At 37.7% G+C, this 13849-nt stretch overlaps 1 protein-coding gene across 9 annotated transcripts in view; it reads left to right on the plus strand.

Annotated features, from left to right (window-relative positions):
* Positions 1-13849, plus strand: part of sptan1 (spectrin alpha, non-erythrocytic 1) — a 103928-nt gene that overhangs the window by 4248 nt on the left and 85831 nt on the right. For all 9 annotated transcript variants that reach the window (XM_072565985.1, XM_072565986.1, XM_072565983.1 and 6 more), the window contains 4 exons: positions 6518-6594; positions 6913-7075; positions 8443-8568; positions 12231-12371. In XM_072565985.1, coding sequence (XP_072422086.1) covers positions 6521-6594; positions 6913-7075; positions 8443-8568; positions 12231-12371 — 504 coding nt within the window. In that variant the 5' untranslated portion in view covers positions 6518-6520. The remainder of the gene's footprint in view (positions 1-6517; positions 6595-6912; positions 7076-8442; positions 8569-12230; positions 12372-13849) is intronic.

The following is a 13849-nucleotide window of genomic DNA, read 5'->3' on the forward strand; positions in this document are numbered from 1 at the left end:
CCCCCCCCCCCCGACTCTGCCGAGGACATGCAGGTCCTGGGCCGCCTCCATTGCCGCTCCCTTTCCACCCAGTGCCTTCAGCCTTGGGACCCTCCAACCCCATGGCATCAATGTGGATTTCACCAGTTTCTTCATTTCCTCCCCACCCCCCCTTACCCCAGTTCCAACCTTCCAGCTCAGCACTGTCCTTGTGACCTGTCCCATCTCTCCATGTTCCTTTCCCACCTAATCCGCTCCACCTTCCCCTCCAACCTATCACCTTTACCCCCAACTCCATCCATCTATTGCACTCCCAACCTTCACACGCCCCAGCCCCACCCCCTCCCACTTATCACTCCACCCCGAGGCTTCCAGCCTCATTCCTGATGAAGGGCTTATGCCCGAAATGTCTATTTTTTTTTCCCTGCTCCTCGGGTGCTGCCTGACCTGCTGTGCTTCTCCAGCACCACACTCTTGACACTCAATTTCCATTTGTATCTCACATTCAGTTGAATTTTCCCCTCGATTTTGTACATACAATTACTTGTGATTTGGCATAAAAGAGGTTTATAAGCATGGAACACAAATCCTTAATAAAGATCCTGTAGCTTGGTGTTTTTGATCATTTTAAGTAATTAAATTTTATTAAAGTGGTTCTGACCCAATGAAAATGATAGAAATTTGCCACTAACAGGATTGTTAGTGGCTTAAGAGAATGGTGCTTGTTTTAAGGGTGGAAGTGATACTTGTTTTGCAATAGCTTTGAGTTACAACTTAATCATCTCTGGATGTACATGGATTTTTTACATCAACAAATTCTCTGTGTAAACATAACATGACACTTAAGTAATGTGTTAATACATTTTAATTTCTTTAGAAATTCAAATAATTTAAACATGATTTTTCTAAACACAGGGCACAAGCCTCTAATTATTACTGTGTCTTACCTATCATTATTTGAGTGATTAAAATGCAGTGCATGGCTTCATCACTTTTGCCTTGTTAAATAGAATAATAATGTATTTTGTAGTGGAATTGAAAAGATCTGACTGGGGTAAGATATTAAGAAAGCATTGGCCAAAACAAATTCTGTTATATAACAAGGAAGCAATCCCTTAAGAAAAATTGTGCCAAACCTTACAAGAGTAAAATTAGAAAACAATTCTACATACGTGGTGTTAGTAGTTTAGAATTCTGTTCTGCAGGTGGAAATTAATGCCATGTCCGAATGTTTGGGGTTAATAGATCTTCATTAATCAATGAGATATGGAACAGAGGCAAATGAATGAGAAACTGCCTGATCTTTGGACTTCTTGTTTGAAAGATGAAGCATGCTCGAGGGAACTAAATGGCCTACTTCTGTTCCCATATTCCTGTATTAATTAGTGTTATATTAATGACCTATATACTGGTTATCTATTCAAGACATTATATAAATGCATGTGTCTTTGTAATGATGTTGGAAGCAGTAGTTGTATTTTATGGAAATAGTTGGCGTACTCTTTTAGGTTGAACTACTTTTGTACTGTAATAATACTGGGTGGAACTTTCTGGCAAGTGGCTGGTTTATGTTATCAGGCTGGACCAGAATGCAATGGGAATGACTGATTGCCTAGTATAATTTGCAGTTCGTACATGGAATGCTGCAGTTGTGAACCAGTTGGTTAGCGTACAGCATTTGTGATCTGCCTCAGCAGGTGGCCTGTTTTGATGTTGAAAGTAGAGGACTGTGTATTTTGAAATATAGCTTTATGAACCATCTTGGCATATTTAAGGACTGTCTTGTTCGAAGAGAGCCTGTACAATGGTTTCTATGTGCATGTAGTGTAAAATGCTTTTCAAAGTTGATAGTTTTTAAATGTGAAGAAATAATTCATTTAGATACTTAATACTGTTTCTGTATATTTACAGTTTCCCATAGTCTGCTTTGGGTAATGGAAGAAGAGAAGAACTATCCTTATAGCACTTGCAGTGAATATAATTGTCACCTTTTTAAACTGTCCATTTTGCTGGGTTTCAAATAGACGTTCTCACTGATTGCAACGTGAAGTTAATTTTTGGGTTCCAAATATTCCATTCCTAATGTGCTTAGCCAATTATAATGAAATATCTGATCAGAGTTTGGCTAAGTATGAATACTTTTCATGGTGTGTTTCATGCTGACAGATATCTTTTTGTTCTAACTGCCTGTTGAAATGCAGTAAAAATACTGCTTGCATCAACTGATTAACAGAGATGCTGACTATGAATGTTGGAATGGAACTGTTCAAATAAGAAAAATGTCCTGTAGATGCGTTGCAGTTTTTACAGGTATGCGGCAAAGAAATTTTGAGTTCAATAATGGTGAACGTAGGAACTTAAAATAACATTCAATGATTTCAGAACAACTTGCAAATTTAGCCTCACAGGCAAATCTTTTTTAAAATAGTGGAACTTATTGTTGGGCACACATTATTCTGGAGAATCTACAATTTTTCCACCTACTGTCTTAAGTTATGGGGGGAGCATTTATTTTAGCTTGGAGATCGAAATAGCCACGGGATCTTTGAATGTAATTTTTGGCATATTTTTACTAATTTGCTTTGGGGGGGGGATTGTGAATTGATGCCCATGAAACTTCCTTTTAAAAGGATAATTTTTTAAAAATGTATGAAATTGCATTTGAAAACCTTAGTCAAGAGAGGCTTCTGAACCATTTTTGACAAGGCTTTATTGTATTGAATGAGTTCAGATAACCTCGAAGGCATCCCATTCCTGCATTTTGCAATACTAATTTTCATTTCTGTTTTCAAAACTGGGATAATATGTAGTTCAGTGGAGCACTAATTAATGTGGTATTTTTAAAACAAAAAATAAATCCATTGTCCTTTTGAGTGTGTCCATGTTGCTTGGAGATGTACAATGAAAATCTGGAGCCCATCATTCTTGACTTGTGGATACCACTATACAAAAAGTGAAATTACATTGTAGCTAAAATTCCACTATCCTGTTTTGGGAAGTTTGGAGATTTTTACAAAACACTGTTGAAGATTTAAATACTTATACTCATTTGGGAGTTTAATGCAATCATAATAATGCTAACCCCCAAGCCCCTCATGACAAAATATTCCATTTAAGGGAGATAGCCAAATAAAGGCAACACCCACACAGACTTACCTCATTCCAACACTTTCATCATCTGGTATTTCTCCATCACTGTTTCCAAGGAGCTGACTGGAAGTTGGCGAGCTACAAACTGCCTCCCTCTCACTTCATGTTCCAACATCAGCTCTGCTGCAGATGTGCACAGACCCTGATAGGAAAGCAGTGCCTAGCCCAGAGTTCAGAATTGCCAGTTTTGGCTCAATCCTCAACATCAATCCTTCACATTTGAATGAGTATTATCTTATAGGCATTCATATTGGACTCCTGGAGAAGGAATTAGTTGGAAATCATTTGAGGTGAGACAAAATTTTAAATCCATGAAAGTAATTGAATTGTGGTTATCTTCAAGAATGAGATGCACAAATGAAATAAATCTCTAATTTAGGAATTGAGGTGCAAATTTATCATATTGGACTTCCACTGTAAATTAACCCTAGGATCAGCAATGCAATGAGTATTCTCTGATTTGACACCCCACCCCCATACTTTGGGTGTCTCAAACTTCAACTATAAATTCCTCACTATGGTATGATTTTTGTCAGCTAGATGGTGTGCAATATAATTTAAAACCTTTGGAGTTCTCCCTTTTGTGACCTGATTCTTCACAAAAATAATTTTCCTAATTTCACAATTACTGATCTGTTGTTACAATGTGCAAAATGTTTTGCACTGGCGACTGAATTCTCTGTGGTATTTTTAAATGGCCATTCCGTTCTCGGGTCAGGAAGAAGTTCAATGTGAATACTCCCAAATAACAATGTTTGGATCACAAAACACAATGTTCAGTTTTTTGTAAAACCATGTGGTAACATTATTAAAATGTTCAGTTACTAGCGAACATTTGGTTGTGCTTACTGATTTTGCAGTTGAGTCATTGGTCAGCTGTCTGCTTTTGAGTATGCTATCGGGACGAGTGTATGTAAAATCTGGAGCCCATCATTCTTGTCTTGTGGAAGCTGACCCAGGATTTTGAATTATAAAAGGCTTTTGTTTCAATGAATGCTCTTCTCCTTTCTTTCTACATGATTGTCTATATCCCAGTAACAGTCAGTCAATGTGTGTTGGCAGTCCTCCAGTAATTTGCTCAAATGGCCATTCTCTGTATGTTGGCCTTAACAACAAATGACAGCAGGCTGCTTAACAGAAAGAAGTATAGATTTGTGAAGTAGCCTTTTAGCATTGAGTATTAGTTTAATTTTGCAAGCTGCCAGTGTGCGGAGAACCCCATAGCATGCTGATGATGCTTTCTGTTTGAAAGGATATTACAAAGTATTGGAGAATATAACCCTTTTTGACTTTTTTTTAATGGCTTGCTGACTGCCTTAGGAGTGTGGAAAAGAATAAGAGACTCTGCAGCAAACAAAAATAAAGCCATTCCATGTTAATATAATAGTAAAGATTTTAAGCCTGGAGAGAGCAGTCGATGAGCGCATTAAGTAAATAGTATGTCAGGGACATGCTGCTTTTTTCAAAGTGAACGAAGGATAAAGGAGCTGGAATCCCGCTCTTGCCCAATTAACTGCCAAATCAACCCCTTGGGAACTTGCTAATGAGCTGGGGAAGGTTGGATGTAAATTCGGATCCAGGATTTGCAGGCTTGAAATGTAGTGCGCCTTAGTGACAACTGCTGTTGCTCTCAATCTGGAGGACCATCAAGCTATTGTAATAATAAAGCTTTTTGCCAAAAAAGGCTATGTTTGAAGCAAATATTATCTCATTTGTTGTTTATTTGGCAATTTCTCTGCATTACAAGGCTATTGACCTGCTGATTTCCCACCTGCCTCTATTTTGCAATTTTCTGCCTTTTGTGGGTTGTACTCAGCAGTCGGTTGCCATCTCCTGGTAGATGCTGCTAAATGAGCAGTGAGCTTTTCTCCAACTCATTTTAGATGATCTGCATTAGAAGATGACAGTATGTCAGCAACAAAGGCTAGATACAGGTCAGAAACTGGAAATAATTGGAGTGTCTGGCTCCGATTTTCTGTTTGAATATTTTTGAAGGAATTGTTTACAAAACAAATTTTTAAAAAAAATTGGATTGCAATCTGAATTGCTATTACGGAACCCTTTTTATAAATTTCCTGTCCTTTGCCTCTCCTTTTGGAATTGAGATTTCTTTTAGCCATTTGCAATGACTATTACAATAAGATGCAAAAACAAGGAATCATATGTTTACTAAAATGATGTATTTCTGTTAATAAAGCTAAATTTAGCATGAAAATTGTTAATCCAAACTAGGACTCCTATTTGAGACCAAACCAATCATTATCTGGGACTAAGAGGGCTGATTAGTTTGCCGTTCTAGAACCGATATTTTAAAGTAATGGATAATCTCACTTTTTCTAAATTATTGTGTTTAGAGACTTTTTTTTGTGTCCAAATACCTCTCCCATATTCTGAAGAATGCATTCACAATGTGAACTTGTGACCAATTTTCCCATCACCAAGTTTACAAGTGACACACCGTTCAAAAACCTTAAAAAAATAAGAGCAGTGTTTCATCTGAAGATTATGTAGAGCTATGCTGAAGCTAAAATAACCAATTAATCCCAAGATGTAAGATCCCCATTGTGTTCATCTTACTTGTTTAGTAAGACTAAACCTGTTCTTTATTATCAACGTAAGAATGTTATATGGCTTCAAGTATCACACCATAAGCCTGTTTATAGGGTCTTCAATCAAAGTAAATTTGCCTAACAGTGAATACACTTCTTCAGAAATTTATTCTTTTAGTTCTTTAGAGTCGCTGGACTCCATGTCAACTGTCTTTTCTCTCTGCGGTGCCGTCTGAGCTGCTGTGTTTTTACAGCCCACTGTTCATGTTATAAGAATCTATTGAATGTTGTAGTGCTTTGGAAAATACTGATATTATGAAAAACATGATTATAAATGCAAGTTTACTTGTTCTTTTTTAGATAGTAATTCACAACCATATGAAATTCTTGAGCGTTGTCTTCATTTCTAGAGAATTTTCAACTGTCCAATTTGCTGTTTTTTTTTCTGTGCAGTATGACTATGACTCGATGACTGATTATATGCTCAGTGGAAGACTTTTGCTTCAAGACTAGTATTGTCTTAGATGCTTTGGTAATGATTCTTTATTGCAGTACCTGACTGCAGTATTATGGTCATAAAGGTTGCTGGTTAGTCCTTTAATGGCGCAATCTTGAATTTCCATTATTGAATAATTTTATTGTGGTTTAAAGACCATTGCACTGACTCAGATTTAATGTCAACAGTGTTCACTCTGATAGCTTTAATTACTGGAGCATAGAATTAAATTTTAATTAATATTTAAAATAGATGTGCCTTGTTTCTCAATTTAAAAAAAAATAAACTGCTTGTTCCCTTTAAAAATCATTAAATTTGATGTTTGCTTTTATACCTATAACAGAAAATGGATTCCACTGGAGTAAAAGTTTTAGATTCAGCGGATGACATCCAGGAGAGACGTCAGCAGGTGCTAGACAGGTATAAATTTGTTATTCTGACTTCTTGGGTGATTTCATAGAGTCAGTGGCTCAAATTGAAACATAAACCTATTGCCAGTACAAAATAAATAAGCAGAAATTATTTTTGACTGCTTGCTCACTTGTTTGCATTCTTGCTCTCAGTGCCCCCAACTTTTTAAAAAAAGATGAGTTTTGGTCTGCTTCGTTTTTCCAGCAGGAGCATGAGATAAACATGGACATGTAGATGGAATAGTAGAGTAAGGTAAAGAAATGGAGGTAACTACATCAAATAACATGGATTGCTAAGCTAACAATATTCTTTGTCTGTACATGCTAGGTACCGACGTTTTAAGGAACTCTCTCTTCTGAGACGGCAGAAACTAGATGATTCCTACAGCTTTCAGTGTTTTCGTCGTGATGCGGATGAATTGGAAAAATGGATTCAAGAGAAACTGCAAATTGCATCTGATGAGAGTTACAAGGATCCCAGCAACCTGCAAGTGTGTGACATTCTAATGCTCTGGTCATTAAGGGTTTATTAAGGGTTTATTAAGGGTTTCACATTTTCAATAATGTTGGCTTTGTGTCATTTTCTTTGCTTATCATTTAATATTGTATATCTGTTTTCTTCAGTTTGAGCTTGTTTCAGAATGAAATGACCTTGCTTTGGAGAGTTAGTATTTCTAGTTTTTTTTTAGTTTAAGTATCTAATTCGTTACATACAAGATAATTAGCGAGTTTTGAGAAGATTTGTCGTTCAGGTTGAGGCTCTGGATGTAAGTTTTCTCGTTGAGCTGGAATGTTCCTTTTTAGACATTTCATGACCATACTAGGTAACATCTTCAGTGAGCCTCCGGACGAAGCGCTGCTGATGTTTCCTGCTTTCTACTTATGTTTGGGTTTCTTTGGGTTGGTGATGTCATTTCCTGTGCTTCACCAAAGACTAAAACACTTAGTAGAAGACTCACGCCACTCCATCCAAGAATTCTTGATGACCAAAGACACTAAGATAGAACAGGACGAAATAATGGTCTCATAGAACATAGAAAAATACTGCGCAATACAGGCCCTTTGGCCCTCTGTGCTGATCCAAGCCCACCTAACCTACACTAGCCCACTATCCTCCATATGCCTATCCAATGCTTGTTTAAATGCCCATAAAGAGGGAGAGTCCACCACTGCTACTGGCAGGGCATTCCATGAACTCGCGACTCGCTGAGTAAAGAATCTACCCCTAACATCTGTCCTATACCTACCACCCCTTAATTCAAAGCTATGCCCCCTCGTAATAGCTGACTCCATAGATCTCCTTTTGATGTAACAGCCCTGTTCAGATCAATCAACATCAACTTAGCCAAGGAAACACTGACTACACTATTAGAAGACCAAACACCACCAACTTCATTAGTAAGGCAATATCGTCAAGCTAGTGGACCTATGCTGTACCACCCACTTCACCTTCAACGACAAACCAGCAGAACACCCAATTGCTAAGTCCGTTCCCCGTTTAGGAGAGTAGGCACAGCTCCCCTTATCCCCTCCCCGGGGAGGGTAGCAGCCGGATTGGACACCGACAGTAAGATTGCTCTTTGATGGCATGTTTCTATCGTGGCCTTGATCTCCTTCAGGTAATCCGGTATTAGGTTAATTGATATTTGAATAATCGATGTTTCTCTGTCTGTGAATCAGTGTCAACAACTTTCCTGGTCGATCATTTTCTCGCGCACGAAGGAATAATGTCTTGATTGAAGATGCTGCTGCTGTCTGTAGAATGATGCCAGCAAGAGTCTGTATCTTCCGAAAACAAAAGGAGAATGTTGTAAAGACTCAAACTTGATGATTATTTTGTTTTTTTTTGTTAATAAAGGGTAAACTACAGAAACACCAAGCGTTTGAGGCTGAAGTGCAAGCCAATGCGGGTGCCATTATCAAACTTGATGAATTTGGCAACAAAATGATAACAAATGGGCATTTCGCATCAGAAACTATTCGAGTAAGTAACTTTGGTCTTTTATATGGTCTTGCATTCCATTGGTATGACAATCAAAAATGTAACCTCCGTTGTTGATTTTTAGTCCTTCACACCCTACCGGACCACTCAACGACCTATTATAACAACAGTACAGATTGGTACTCACATGGAAGTAGGTGTATAATTGCTGTGTAGTGCAGTGTTTGCTTGAATTTCTCTCCTTTTGGAATAAGTTGAAAGTGTGTTTTGCTGTTCTTTATTGACTGTTGTTTTTTTTTTAAAACTGCTTCATGACTGTAATCAGCATCATTCAATAATCAGCTGGCAGGGGGCCCTGATGTATAGTGATGCTGATTTGTATACTGTCATTACCCAAACCCAATCCTAAAACAAACCATACAAAGTTTGTGTGGTGTATCAATTATATTATTCTCATTCATTATTTGATTTGGCTATATTATGTTCCTCCAGCTTTGAGGATGGGTGTTGTTTGCTGATCTGCCTAAGAACACTAAAGGAGTCAGTTTTACTTGGATGAAATGTAATGTACTTGTAGGTTGTTTATCAAAACAAAATGATGTGTAAGTATTGTGATAGTGATAACAGGGAGCTTAAAGGATACTGAATTTTCTTGCTTGCTTTTGAAATGTAGTCAACACTGATGGTAGAAGTTGCTGAGTAAATTTACAATGTAACTAACATTGGTGTGCAACTGTTTTGATTTGCATCAATGCTAGAGTTACGGTATAAAGGCAATCCAAGATGGGAGTCCCCTTTTCATCAATCTGTTTTGGGACTCTCCAGATTTATGCTACAAATTGTATTACTACAAAGTATAAATCATTTCAATCTTGACTTGAAACATGTGTTTAAGGGGTGAGATGGAATATGTTCGTTCCCCTTGCCTGGATGTGTGCAGTTTTGACATCATTCGAAACTTGATAACATTGTCAAAGTAGCCTGCTTGATTGTCATCCCACTCTACCACTTAACATTTTACTCCACTCCTGAATGTGAGTGGGTTGTGAGTCAGTGGGGGGTATGACGGGGTCTGGGGCTGACCTTGCAACCATACAGATCTGTATCTAACGAATTAGTGGATAACGAGGAATGAGTATACATATTAATGTTAACCACATTAATTCTTGGCACTTAACTGGTGCTGGAACACAGTGGGCAGGTGCTCTAATGGAACCGCATAGCTGCTGTCAGGAACAGGCCTTTGTATCGTGATATGTAGACTGTATCCCCACGTCACTTATCCTTTTCAGTTACTAAGTTATACTGAAGTAGCTGTTTTGTCAAGGGCAGTTGGGGCTTGCAGATAAATGCTGGCCTATCTAACAATGCCAATGTTCTCTGAACAAATTAATAGGGGGAAAAAACCAAAGGAACACTGAGTAGCTGCTAACATCTACTTCTCTACAACAGCCCCCCAGTCACTGGTGCCACCCTCTCTCAATCCACTTATTGCCAGTACAGATTGGAACCAGATTTGTTTCCATATGCTGCTGGACAACGCAACCATTAGACAACATTAGCTGCTTTAAATGTGAATCAGTTCTGGATTTTTACAGAGATATGTGCATTAGTTCAAGTTATTCAAGCCAATTGTGCTAGGGGTGCCAAATTTCTATTGAAATGTAGACTCCCTCATCACAAGTTAACCTCTCTGTCATGTGGTATTGACCTTGGGCAGCCTGATTCCTGATGAAGGGCTTTTGCCCGAAACGTCGATTTTCCTGCTCTTCAGATGCTGCCTGACCTGTGCTTTCCCAGCACCACTCTAATGTAGACTCTGATCTCCAGCATCTGTAGTCCTCACTTATGCCTTGGGCCGCCAGGTTCAATGCTACATTTGGTCAAGACATTGAGGTCAATACTGATGCTTTCATTTACTGGAAACCATTGTAGGTAAAATTGAAAGTCAGTCGTGGATTATATAAAGAAATTAGCAGTGCTTGTCACTTTCAGAATAAGTGGAAATAAATTATATTTATAACCATGTGCCCAGCATTGATTAATTGCTTCCCATTAAATTTCTGTTTCCAATTACGTTTTTTACTTTTCCTGGTTTAAGTAGTCATTATATCACTCATGATTCCAGATTGACCAGATTTCTGTCATTAACAGTACTGTAAACAAAAAGGGTGAATTTTAACTGAGCAACAGTATCCTAATCCTAAAAATAACATAATGACTCTGGGTTTCTGCTGAGTATCCCCTTTGTAGCTTGCTAAAATAAAGAACTTTTAATGTCAGCTGTGTTTATTTTGCATTTTTGCCTGATGAGGCAGGTGAGTTCAAGTTCCACGTTACAGATTTGAGCACATAATCTTGACTGACAGTTCAGAAACAAAACACTACTGCAGACTGTCAGAAGTGCTGTCTTTTGGCTGCATTTTGAATGAAAGCCCTATCAGATGGACACAAATGATTACTTGGGTACAATAATCAGAACGGTGTACTTTGTTCAACCAACAGCTAAAAACATTATCTAGTAATTTAGTTTATGTCTGTTTGGACCTTGCAATGTGTAAATTGGCTGTTACATCAAGTATTTGCAAGTGATTACATTGTAGAAGTGTTTCATTGGTTATGAAATGCTTTGAAATGTCCTCCAAGTTATGCCAGAAATGTTCCCTTTTAATGCTATGTTCAATGAGTTGTTATACAACTACTGTCACAGCTTGCTTGAATTTAACGCAGTTAGCCTCTAGGAGAATTTTATGATTACGTTGCATAATCCTATCCATTGCCTGCAAGTAATTTCCTTCAATGATGCTTATGCGAACAAATAATTTAACTAAAATGGGAATGGAAACCACTGCAAGCTATGGACTTCATGTTTGATCATCTTGAATATTTTTCTGTCCTGAATACATTTTAATACAGAATTAAGAATACAACTAACATGACAAAGATGCATTTCCAGGAAACTTCTTTAAAGCCAATTTATCAGTGTTACCAGCAATCCAAAGTTGTTTCCTTGTATTGTTCGTAGCTCTCTCCTTTTTGAAAGGATGTTTCAGTTTACTACTTCCTTTCCAAATAAGTACAATGAGCAGTCCTTTGAAAAGACAAAGCTAGGGAATGACCTAATAGAGAAATGGTTATGATATAGACATTGTGTGTGTGTGTGTGTGTGTGTGTGTGTGTGTGTGTGTGTTTGTTTTTTTCCCATTTCTGGGGATGACCAAAATTAGGAGCCGTATTAAATATAAGAGGAGCCACCAAGAATTCATGTACGGAAATCAGAAACTTGTTTACTCAGAACGTGGAAGTTGCTACCTCAAGGAGTAATTGAGGTGAATAGTGGAGAGGAAACAAAATGGGTGCCCGAGGAAAGAAGAGAATTGAGAATTAGTTCAGTGAGGAAAAATGTTTGATTACTTAAGTGGAGCATAACAGCTGATGTGAACCAATATCCATTTGTATTATATATTCTTTAATTTTGATTTCCGTAGTAGCAATGTTTTTCTACGTGAGGAAATCATTAATTATGTTTATCAAATTAGCGGTGAGTTGTATGCAGAATATCTGTTCATATGGCAATATTATAGAAATAATTCTAATTTCGTACAGTATGAAATGTTGCATGTTGGCAACAAAAATGCCAGATTGTTATGCTTTTTCAAATTTTTAAATAAAATGCTTTTGTTTCTTCAAATATTTCTTTCAAGACCCGCCTAGAGGAACTCCATCAACTATGGGCGCGTTTACTGGAGAAAATGAAGGAGAAGGGGATCCGACTTTTGCAGACTCAGAAGCTTGTGCAATATCAACGAGAGTGTGATGATGTCATGGACTGGATAAATGATAAGGTCAGTTATTTGTTTCTGATCTAAAGATCAAGATTGTTAGTACACAACAATGAGGGAAGAGGTAAAGCTGATTACTACACTTGGAAAAAGTATTGCATTTCTTCCATGCACACACTTCAGTGAAGATAATAAAGCCACACATAACAGGTTCCCTATGCACATTAATATGTTTAGCTTATTAAGCATGTGGACCTGTACACTTTTTGTGGGTAGTTGTATGTCAATCTTTTTTTTCAGACAATTAAACTGCATCTTTTAAACAAAAATGTTCTTAGGATATGAATATTGCTGGCAAGAGTACAATATATTGCCCATCTGAATTGTCCACCAGAATGTGGTGGTGTGTTGCTACTTTGAAGTACTACATTCGTTCTTTAGCCTAAGATACATGCAATTATATCCCCTTTCCTTCTTGGGAGCACTGGTCTAGAGACCCACCTTATTCAAAAGGCTTCGGTACTGTTCTAAACTCAAATTAAAAACTGAAACTCAGAAGTCTCCTTGACTAAGCCATGTGTGTTTTCCCTAAACACTAAAAATTCTAGGATGCGCACTCTCTCTCACTCTCTCACAAACGTTGAGCCCCCATTATTTACTTTGGTAGGTCACAAAACAATCTTAAAGTCCAGGAGAGATGTGCACAAAGTCATTCACTCTAAACCCAGTCCTTGAGGACCGCTTAAAAAAAAAATCACCATGGCTAGAGAAATATCTGAGAGTTAATTATTACTTTCAGACATGAAGAAAACTCATCTATTAACTCATAAACTAGAAACCTAAACTTAGTGTGTCTCTGTCAAAGGGCAACTGTAAATTTTGAATCAGAAATTCCAGTCCTCTATTTTGCATGTGGCCTCGAAATTGCTGTTGCAAGCGTTTGTTTATAACAATGTTAATTTACTTATCAGAACTGAGATACAATTACAGCAAGTCTTCTATTTATGTGAATACATATGTGAATCTCTGTAAGCCCATAACAAGATATGAACTTATAAATTTTTTTTTAATCAACCTGCTTGGACATATTAATACATGTGTAAATGCATAAAGACTTGGTTGAGGAAGTGGAAGGATGGGTTAATAAGTTTGCTGTTGGTGCAAAGGTTAGTTTCAGATAGCGTGGATGGCAATTGTCGGTTGCAATGAGACATTGACAGGATGCAGAATTGGGCTGGTAAGTGGCAGATGGAGTTCAACCTGGAAAAGTATAGACTATAGACTGGTGAGCCTGACCTCTGTGGTGGGCAAGTTGTTGGAGGGAATCCTGAGGGACAGGATGTATATGTATTTGGAAAGGCAAGGACTGATTTGCGATAGTCAACATGGCTTTTTGTGTGGGAAATCATGTCTCACAAACTTGATTGAGTTTTTTGAAGAAGTAACAAAGATGATTGATGAGCGCAGAGCGGTAGATGTGATCTATATGGACTTCAGTAAGGCGTTCGACAAGGTTCCCCTTAGGAGACTGATTAGCAAGG

The sequence above is a fragment of the Chiloscyllium punctatum genome, chromosome 49, assembly GCF_047496795.1.
Source record: "Chiloscyllium punctatum isolate Juve2018m chromosome 49, sChiPun1.3, whole genome shotgun sequence".
NCBI lineage: Eukaryota > Metazoa > Chordata > Chondrichthyes > Orectolobiformes > Hemiscylliidae > Chiloscyllium > Chiloscyllium punctatum.